This window comes from Lygodium microphyllum, chromosome 23 (assembly GCF_053477565.2).
Source record: "Lygodium microphyllum isolate KBCC chromosome 23, Lygodium_microphyllum_v1.1.10, whole genome shotgun sequence".
NCBI lineage: Eukaryota > Viridiplantae > Streptophyta > Polypodiopsida > Schizaeales > Lygodiaceae > Lygodium > Lygodium microphyllum.
In genome coordinates this window covers 72,017,888-72,029,086 of record NC_141157.1, presented here as the reverse complement: position 1 = coordinate 72,029,086, position 11,199 = coordinate 72,017,888, and the positions used below count along the sequence as shown (strand labels likewise).

General features: G+C 40.7%; 1 protein-coding gene across 1 annotated transcript in view; it reads left to right on the top strand.

The window, feature by feature from the left end:
- Positions 1–3,615: 3,615 nt before the first annotated feature.
- The window catches only part of LOC148016324 (Exostosin family protein), a 45,705-nt gene continuing 38,121 nt past the window's right edge, over positions 3,616–11,199 (top strand). The window contains exons 1-2 of the mRNA XM_087664302.1: positions 3,616–4,316; positions 4,850–5,023. Coding sequence (XP_087520428.1) covers positions 3,807–4,316; positions 4,850–5,023 — 684 coding nt within the window. The 5' untranslated portion in view covers positions 3,616–3,806. The remainder of the gene's footprint in view (positions 4,317–4,849; positions 5,024–11,199) is intronic.

Below are 11,199 nucleotides of genomic sequence, written 5' to 3'. Positions count from 1 at the left end.
CCAAACTAATTCAATCTATTGTACAATGTCTCAACCTTGTCCATGCATCAATCCTAGTTCTTTGCATGACCCAATGTACCATCAAACCAAGTAAATTCTGACTTGCACTACTGCCATAGTAAACCAACATTTATTTCATGCCAAAAAACAAGGGACAATCATGCTAATTCTTGCTATATGCATTCCATTAGGTCTTATCTTATATTTCCATAGTTTCCCTATGCATTTCTCATGATAGAAATTTGTAATATCACTTTGATATGCTTCAAATTAGTTACAAATGAATATATTTTATTGTTTTCACATGACAAAACTAATTCATAGGGTTTAATGACCTTGGCCACATTGATGTCTGTCTCTAACCAATTTTAAAGTGTTCAAAAATACACATAGATACAACATCCTGCCAAACCTCAAAAATGGCAACCAACATTTGAGCCTAATTAGTTATAGAGTTTCCCAATGGATACCCCATGCAAAGAGAAGAAGATTGGCTATCATCTTGACTCCATGCATGCTGTCAACTCGTATTGCATTGTTGAAACCTATGGTTTCTACAACTGATGAGAAGGATGGTTGTTGAGAGGAAGTGATAGATGAAGCAGAGAGAGAGAGAGAGAGAGAGAGAGAGAGAGAGAGAGAGAGAGAGAGAGAGAGAGAGAGAGAGAGAGAGAGAGAGAGAGAGAGAGAGAGCACAAAATAAGTTTTCTAGTGGATACTAAGATATTCTTCTTCATTGTTATATTCTTCATTGTTATATTCATTTATATATGATTGTAGAAGGGGTGATTGCTCAACCTTTGGCCATTGGCATTTACACCAATAGTTGTCTCCAAGCTTGCGCTACTCAAATGAGAGAGAGACACTCCAAATAGCCACGATCAACTTTCAAAATGAGTAACTAGCTACTATTTAATCAAAGATTGATTTTGATTGAGGGTTGACTAATAAAAAAAAGATTAATGAGTGAGTTGCTCATTGTACGAAACTTAAGCATCACACCTTTCATAACTTAAGTGATTTGCTTACTAGGTGACACTTTCAAGCGATCAATAAACCTTAGCAAAATTGCACATTTTCTAGGTTCCTTTGGAAATTGCACATTTTGCAAGTTTCTTTTTGCCCTATCCTTACATAACTTGTATACTTGTTTATTGGTCGATGTCAAATCCTTCATTGCAAGTGCAATGGTCACCATGCTAAGAGCTAGGGGTACTAGAATTAAAGTTCATCCTAAATAAAATCTAATAAAACCATTAAGTCAATTTCTCATTCTGCTGACATACCCTTGTTAATGAGGGATGCAAGTGTGATTACATATTTATGCAAATAAGAAAATGCATATTAGAATGTGTAAGGGCATAATGCAAGGTTGCTCTATTGGTTAGCACTATATATGTATACACAAATCATTGCTTATAATGCACACTAGATAACATGCACAACCAAAAAATTAGTGGTGCACTTGATTATAATCTTGAAAATCCAACAATTAGAAAGCTTGATGACCACATTGATGATAAAGAAACCCTTTCTATATGGAAAATTCACTATAAATGAGCATTTCTTACATCCTACAATTGACAAAATTGAAGTGTTACACAAGGATAAAGTCCACAATTGACATAACAATATACACAATTTGAAGCAAAGTGACTTACACTGATGGGAAATCTAGGCACGACATCCCTCACACATAGGGAGGGAGGAGAATGTAGTGGTGAATCATTCATTGCCATGGATTCCACTATTGAATGACCGCTAAATATATTTGTGACATATGGCCTAGTTACTATAATCAATCATTAGGGTTGATCATGAATATGGGTTCTCAATGTGGTTATTAGGGAGGGCATGGTTAAATTGCCATGTCACTAAAGTGCTCACCATGGTAGCATTTTTGGTAGCCATGTGATACCAATTCTGGCAAATTATTAGGGTGGGTTCGGATTAAGTGGCCAGGTGCCTTTATTGACTGGTGTGGGCTCATAGTCTCGTGTGAATATAATGGTGGACATTTGTATTTAATATGATGTTGTTGGCAATTATTTGGCTTACAATAGTAAACATGGAATGGTTGCAAGAGGATGCATGTTCAATTCCTATTAATCTACTTAGTCACTCGATTTAGAGCATCCAAGTACTCAAGCTTGAATCTATTAGTCCCGGAAACAGAATCAAAATAAAACTTTTGAGGAATGATGGTGATGCTTCTTGTCTACCCTCATACAGTAAGACATACAAAGCACATGGTGGGCATGATGTCAATCAATCAATTCACTTGTGCCATGTCAATGAGATGTTCTTGTACTAAATACTTTCTAAATGTGTGTTTGTGCAGTTTGAACCCACCCTTAGACACCCTCACAATGCCCCATAAAGGTACAATTTGAAATTCACATGTCATTCATGGGAATTGAACCTAGCCAAGTTAGGATTTGACACATGCTTTAGAATTTCCTAGGAGATGAATGCCTATAGCTTGTCCATCTCTAAGGAATGACAATTTTTGGCATTACTAGTCCATGGAACATTGCCTTTTAGTTTAAGAATCCATTTTCTTGGGTACAAAAAGTATACCAAGAAAGCAAAATGCATGTTCACAATTACATAGCTTATTTGATAAACCCTTTCATTATTAATAGAGTTGAAGATCAATAATATTGGTCATGTAAATAAATGCTAATGGGTGATGGATAATGGCATAAGCTATAACTATCTAATGGAAGCCAGATAATGGCATAGCCTAGAACATTACAAGTGTTCATTACTTGATATTCACAATTCAAACTATTCTCAATGCCTCATTGCTAGTATAAGATATGATATTTTACATGTCATGGTCCATACATTTTGAATTGAACACAATATAGGTGTCTACAACATTAGATCGTAGACACCTCTAGAGAAATACATTTTTAAAGTCATCATAAGTCTTAAGTTATTCATTTAAGTTAATTGTATAGTTGATATGCTTCCAAAACAATAGTCAATATCCATATCACTATTTGTTTAAGATGGGCATTATTAATCCTTGGCCATCCATTGATATTTCCTCTTTTAAAGTCTTACCTTTCCTTAAGGATGAGTAATTACAAGCCTTGCTATTCTACAAACACTTGCAATTTTAATATGCCCTTCATGTGACATGTTCAAGGCCGTTGATTGGGTAGATAGACATCAAATCCTAACCTAGAGGCTGGGGCCCTTGGCCTATCTAAGGAGGTTGATTACATACTAAATGGCGGATGCCCACTTTGTAAGTGAACCAATCAAAGTACTTATTTAGGGGTTGGGTGTTCGTAGTCCTTTACACACTAGAAAGGATACACTGATTGTTTACTTGCTAAACAAGCGAACTCATTGCCCACTTTTGGATGAGCAATCTCCCTTGCCCACTTTGTAAAGTAACGAACAAGGGTACACTTTTTGCATTTGCAAATAATCTAAACAATTATGTATTTATTATTTTTTACCTTTTAGCGAAATGTGTCCTTTCGAGGGTGCCCATGTCCATACCCAGTTTCAAAAAATGCATGCTTGCACCGATGGTGGGAAAGGGAATCCATCACTTGGTGTGTGAATGGCCAAAGCAAGGTTGAAAACCACCTGGTGGTCCGTGGGGATTGAACTGCTGCTGAAGCAACCCACATAGTGGCCTTAAGGCTTATAGACTGCTCTGTACACAGCTGTGTAATGGGTTGTAGGTGGTTGCTAACTTCTAAGCAAGCCCAGCAGACAGCCCTCATTGATTCCCTCTACAGGTCTTCTGAAATCCATATGCTGTGGAGCTGTTCTCGTCAGCCATGGCGGGTAAGAATTCCTGGATAATCAAAAGCAGCAGCAGCAGCGTCCATCTGCCGTCTCTGCTCAAGCTCCCATCTATCCTCATCCTCTCGCTCTTCCTCGCTCTCCTGGTCGCCACACTCGCCTTGTTTTCATCTACTTCTTCTCCCCGCCTGCCAGCCTTCTCTCCATCTCCTCCGCCAGAAAGGTCCTTCGTTCGCTCCTTGCAGGCATTCCTAGCTGCCAGAGCTCCCCCCCGCAGCTACATTTTCAGCTCAGACAGCGCCGAAGACCCCCTCCCCTTCGATGAATTGACGTCGGCCAAGCTTGCGCAGGAGCTTGACATTGCAGTGCGCACCAGAGAGGCCTTTGATCTGTCTAGTTATGGCTTGCTGCGGCCGCTCCGAGTCTATGTGTACGACATGCCCAGCAAGTTCACATATGACCTCCTCTGGCTTTTCCATGACACCTACACAGAGACAGCAAATCTGACTTCCAATGGGAGCCCTGTCCATCGCCTTATCGAACAGGTATCTTGTGATTTCTTCGGCATGGTTTTGGCTAGAATAAGAAGGATGTTATTTTACTATGATCGAGTACTTACAAGCAAGATAAGCATTGTCCTGTTTTGAATCAAGCAACAGAGGAATTGCTTAATAAACATTTGAAGCTCAGATGCAATGCCAATACATCTTTTTATGTAGTTTCCCATCAAACACACGAAATATGCGAAGGCAACAATAAACTCTGTACATCAATAAACATGTGCAGCTCAGATGCAATGCTGAGACACACGAAACATGCAAAACCTAGGTGCACCATTAAGACACAATGACTTCTGTATCTCCCGTAAAAGGAATCTACAATCATGCATACTCATATTCACACAATCCATAGCCTGAAAATGTAGGTCGGGCTGCTATTATCGTTTCTCTTTCATCAAATGCAAACCTTTTTTTGGTTCTTATGACTAGTCATTTTTGCTTGTACAGCATAGGATTACAATTTTGTGTTTAAACTGTTATTGGCTCCAATGCCCTTTTCCATTTTTGGACCTTTGCAGCATTCGGTGGACTACTGGTTATGGGCAGACCTACTGACTGAAGAATCCAAACGCTCTTTAAAGACAGTGGTTCGGGTGTTCAACCAAGCTGAGGCAGACATCTTTTATATTCCATTCTTTACCACAATCAGCTACTTTCTGTTGGAGAAACCGAAGCGCAGTTTGCTATATAGGGTGTGAGCGCTCCTGCCAAGGTTTTCTTTTGGCTTTAGTTGTGAACGTTTTCTGTTAGATTACAGTGTGAGGATTTACTTTCTTTTCCTCCTTCTGATGACTGTTGTGCTGTTATTACTGATGTCAATCTATAAGGAATCTCTGACTATAAGGGAGTAATTGTAACTGCTTGCTTAGCAAATTCTTTGAATGGCATTCATATAATGCTTCATGATTCATGTTTAGTGCAGTTTGAGCTTTATTCATTGCACTTTATGTGCCATGCATTGCCCAATACCACTTGCTTGTCTCTATGACATTGTGCCTTTTGCATTGTGTAACTAGCCATGTTTGGTCTAACTCCTAGTCGGCGACCTTCACTTGCCTTGTCGTCGCAACAAATAGCGGCAGTTACCACCAGCAGTCTTGTGCATCCTCCATGTCACCACTTGAAATTCTATGTTCAAGTTTTATCATATCTTTGTTTTAGAAGATTTTTCTCAAGTCTGCACCATGGATACTTGTGACTTGCAATGGAAGTGCATAGGAAAAAAGACACGAGGTAGTATTCCATAGTTGTGAGAAGATAGGGTTAATATTGTAAGAAAATTGTAGGGCAAAGAGAGAAAAATGTAGAATGTATCACACAATAAACATAATTTGGTGAATGCCCATTGAAGAAGAGGGTGTATAGAAATGAAAATGATACAAAAGGGGCTCTAGCCCCCATGTCTTGAGGACTTGGGTAGAGGGGAGCTGAGAGGGGTGTTAGAGATGCTGAGAACGGCTCCTAGAGTGTGTTGTACTCAATATAGATCCTGAATACTGCAAGCCATCCACTTGTGTGATGTTGTAAAACTGCTGCCGTGTAGCATAGAGATGCAATAACAATTGAGCTAAAAATTGCATTATATACTGAATGGCTCTTTATTATAGCCCCAAAACTTAATTATTAATAAACTTTCCTAGAGAGAGTGTATGTCCATAAACCAAACCCTAATTTGGGAGGATCCACTCATCAATGAATAGGAGGCAGCCTGTCCACTCAGCCTATCTTTGATTGTAGATTGTTGGCGCCCTATTCTATGCTGTCAACACCCCTTCTTAGTGGATATCAATGTTTGAGTTGCTGTCCACTAGTCAGGTGCCTACTTCCAGCCCTCCATCAGTCGTTGGAGTAAGCCTACAGCCCTCCAGGCATGTGTTTTCAATGGTTGATAGTCCATCAGCCTGCAGGCGACAGTTTGCAGTGATCACCATCAGCCTTGGAGTCTTCTGAAGTTTGCATTTGCTGCTGCGTGGCCTCCTCAGCCTGCATTTGAACTTTGCAACCCATTCGTTGTTGCCAGCCCGATCTAAGTAGGTCCTCTAGATCTTGAGTATGAGTAGAGGAAATGACTGCGTAAAGGAGAGCCACTTCTCGAAAGTGAAAGGTGGTGGTGTGTGAAAAACTTCATGACACACAGGGTCCCTCTGTGAATCAGAAGGAGTAGAAGTAGGAGCCCCCTATAAGGCTGAAGAAGAACTGGAAGCCCCCTCTGAGGGCGAAGTAAGCAAATCCCCCTTTGAATCCCAGTCTGAGAGAATAGGAATCTAATCACTCATGGCTCACGGGTTGTGAAGCATTTGATGATGAAGGAAGTGCTGCCGGTCGTGCCGAAGAAGGTATTTGGGGCTTGGAAGAAGTCGGAAAGCACCCAGAAGCGGCCTCTTGAACCTGAGTGGAAGAGGGTGGGGAAGGAGACTTAGGATGAGCTAAGGGTGGGGAATAGTCGCGGGCTCTCAAGAGAGTGGACTGCGTAGAGGAGGTGTGGGCCGTGGAAGCCATTGTACCCGGAAGTAGGTGGGGGAAATCTCTGCGTGGTGGGGTGGTCTCCAGGAGGGCTTATCGTCTCGTAAGGTCTTAGAGCCTCCGTGTGCTTGAAGGGACTTAGTGTGCGTCAGGTGCGGCTTATTGCCTTGAGCATAATACTTTGATAGTTGATGTAGAATGATCTCTGTGGCACAGAAAGAAGAGGTGGCACAAGGAGTGCTTGGTGGAAGACGCATATGCTTCGGAGGGGTGGGAGCAAAGGTCGATGTTGACAATCTTCGGTGGGATGACTATTCGTGCCGTAGTAGGAGCACCCAGTAGAAGGGCAATTTGTCGGCCAGTAGAAGGGCAATTTGTCGGTGGAGATGCCATGGTATCGGTGTGGTAAACTGGATAAGGGAGGGTAGAGAAGAAACTTTGATGAATGGAATGATGAACATTTGAATCATGGAGTGAATGTGATACAAGGGAACATTGGTGCCATAGCATAAGGAAGATGATGAAGACAGCCACGAACCATGAACCGCAATGTCCTCCTGAAGGCATGTGAGGGTACTGGAGAGGCTAGAGAGAAGAGGTGACGGACTGAATGAATCAGTCATGAGGAATGAATGAGAGAGTGGCCTATAAATAGGTATAGTTAGTCTAGGATGGCGCCCCTTTTCGGGGCTGCAAACCCTAAACGCAAAACGCAGAAATGCAAAAACACAAATTGCGGGTGAAGTGTGAGGTGTGAAGGGTTTCTCAACAGGTCCTTGATTGAGAAAGCTCGTACTAAAAAATAGGAACTTTCATAGGGAAGACTTCAATACTTGAGCCATGAAAGTTGAAACATAAATGAACAATGAATACTCAATTAAAGAGTAGGATTAACAATGCGAAAATGGTGATTGAGAAATGCCATATGATATAAAGACTAAAGTCCAATGGTAAACACTGAATAATGAGTACTTGGAATGAAGACTACAAGAAACACGATAAATCGAGAAACTTAGTAAAATTGAGAAATGCCATATGACATAAAGCCTAAAGTTCAACAATAAACACTAAATAATGAGTACTCGGACTACAGACTATAAAAAATAGTATAATCAGAGAAATAATACAAGTGCTCCCTATCCCCTATTTTCTTGCATCCCCTTGTCCTTGCCCTCGCCCCTGCTCCTGATTGCTATCCCCATTCCCGATCCCTTGTCCCTCACCCCTGGTGACGGATTGTGCCAAACTTTTGCCTTGTGTTGAGAAATGATAGGGTTTGTGGGTGTGAGAGAGTGCAACTGAAGAGAAAACATGAACATGGAGAGAGAAGGGAAGAGAGAGGTTGCAACAAAAGAAGAGAATGGAAGGAGAAAATTTACACTAAACTCTATTAGAATGTTGAATATAAAGAGGATTGATTAGTCCTTGCATGCAACTTAAGGTGTCAATGAGGGCATTGGATTAGGTTGATGATAGAAGGCAGCATCGGAAGATGGAGAAGAGTCCTTTTATGTTGAAGTGTGTGGAAACTTGCCAAGTTGAATGTGTGAATGATCACCAAGTGTGGAGGACAATTATAAATAGTTGAGATATACCAAAAGTGGCCGATTACTCCCTATAGGGGCCAAAAATGTTGGGCTGACTGATCAAAAACAATAAATTAATAAATAAAATGTTGATCGCCATCATGAATGTTAGTTGTTCCATCCTGGCCATTGTGAATGTAGTCCAAACTCATTGAAAAAGAAATGTATTGAGTTGAAAAATAACAAGCTAGTGTAAACACTTCTAAATCTGACTGAAAAAGAAATGAATGCTCTAGAAAGAGCTGCCTCCTTTGTCAAAACACATAACAAAGTGAGTGTTAAAGCTCCTAATGTCCCCGTTTGACTTAGACTAAGGCTCACATATTGGAGATGACTGTGTAAGACACACGACTACTAACACCGCCTCTCAAATCCTGGATGTGGTTGAAGGCTAAAGAAGATGCAATCTTGGGAATCCCCCTCTGAAACATAAGGGACTAGGGAATCCACAGCCGTATCATATATATCATCCCCCTTTGAAAAGGATGAGAGGTATGAGGAAACCATTAGAGGAGATGGTGGAAGATGGGATGGAACTTGTGGAATAGATGGTGCACAATGCGGAATAGGTGTAGTAATACACAAATTCCTTGGAGGACATTGAACAAGGAAAGGGGAATGGAGCTCTTGCCAATGAGCCACTAAAAGAGCTCATGTAGAAGAATCCTTAATAAAGATGGTTTGCTCAGTGAAGTCAACTTGGATATCAAGTCTAGTAAGGTCATAAAGTTGAAACTGAGAGGAGGGGGAAGCCCAAGTCCCAAACACGTAGAACTAAAACAGAGCTTGATGGACAATCAGGCAATATTGGCAAAGTACCAATACCACTAATAGGCATCGAACAAATGTCACCAGTAGTGATTGTACCCTTTGATTGATGAGATCTTGCAATAAATCTTCTCGAGGAATGATATGACTTGTAGCACCGTTGTCAATAAGCCAAGGCCACCCTAAAGATGAGACATTTGATTTGATAAAGAGGGCTTCTCCATCTCATGGATGTGAAGGAACGCACTTATGTGTAACAACTAGTATAGAAGTGAAGGTAGATGGAGGCTATGATGTAGATCCACCCTTAGCTCTTGGATGAAGGTGAGGGTATTTCTTCCAATACTTATCCTTAGGATGAGTGTCCTTCCCACAATGAGGGCTTCAAGTTGCTTTGAATTTATGTCAGAGCTCAAGGAAGACTTTGAATGTTTAACCTGTTGTTGTTTCTTGTTTGTGTCCTTCTTGTCCTTCTTGTTGCCCCCTCTTGAACCTATAGTAAAAGCCTAAGCAAGGCTAGATCCACTAGTACCAATTTCCTAGAGTTGCTCTTTATGCTCCAAAACAAGTGGAGCTAGCTCTTCCCATAGAAAAGTGTCCCAAACCTTGGAGATAAGGAAGCTTGTGTAGAAGACATGATACTTGGGAGATGGCAATTGAGTAATGAGAATCATTGCCATGTCCTTCGACAAGATTGTCATGCTAAGGGATGCAAGCTCATCCCTCACATCCTTCATCTTGTTGATATGATTTTGCATTGGAGGGAAATCATCAATTGAGAGCATTCAAAGTTTCTTCTCTATGGTGATACGGTGGGCAAAAGGCTTTTGATGGTGGAGGGAAGAGAGCTTCATCCACACCTTTGTTGTGGTTTGAAGTTTTCTTACATCCACAATGGCAAAATCTTGTAGACTCGCAAAGAGAGAAGATCACACTCTAGAATTAAGCCAATCCCAAAGGGCTTCTTGGTCCATCGTAAAACCAATGGGGGGATCCTCCATTGGATGGGTGATTGGGGTAGTGACAAACTCCCACAAGTTAAAGGTGTCAAGGATACACTCCGCTTTGTAGGACCAAAGGAAGTAGTTTGCCAGATGGGTCTTTTATATTATATTTCAACTTCTAAATCTTGATCTTGAAAGTTTTTTAAACTCATGGATTATGTTTTTGTAGTCTTACTATCTTAAATCTTTGGTAGAATCATGTATACTTGTCAAATCTCTTCTAAAATGTACATGAATACTCTATATTATTGAGAAATTTAAGGGGTTTGGTATAGATATTCAACATATAAATGGTATTATCCATTTATATATGTCTAATATTAAAATATTCCTAGAAACAAACGTAAAATCTGTTTCCTTGTTTCGGCCTTGGGCCGAAACTTTGTTTCGCGACTCTGAAACACGTTTTTGTTTCGCCGTTTCCAAATCTCTAGGCAACTATGGAGAGAAGGAAGCATGGCACCTGAATTGAAGGGACCATTACGGCTATACGAGGACCTACATTACGGGCCTTGTGAGAAAGATGCAGAGAAGCAAGAGGAGGAGAAGGAGGTTCTGATCTTCAGAATCTCAATCTATCAGAGCAAGAATGAAAGTTTTGAATGTTGATCTTTGTGACAGTTGGATTGATACGAGTGCTTATTGGCAGAAGACTGAATCTCAAATGATCTTTGCATCTAGTAATCAAATATGTCAAACTGGTAGTCCATAACTCTTAAAAACCTGCAAGCACACAAGAAATCTGTGTTTTGGTGCTGGGCTGCTTGAACGGAGAGTAAATCACCTACATCTTGCAAGGAGTTGTAGTCTGTAGATGTCCCTCACATTTCACAGAAGGCTTGAACAATGCAAAAAATTTGTGTTCTTTGCGATAGATCTGCTCCAGACAGCAAGCTAAGTAGTAAGTGTGGTCTTCTCTTTATAGGACCTCCAAACCTCACTTTGGCGATGATACCATGTCAAAGTACGTAATGGACAAGGAAACTCGAACTTGAGAAAGAAGGGTTTGAATGATTGCAATGAAAGAAGAGAATGGAAGGAGAAAAT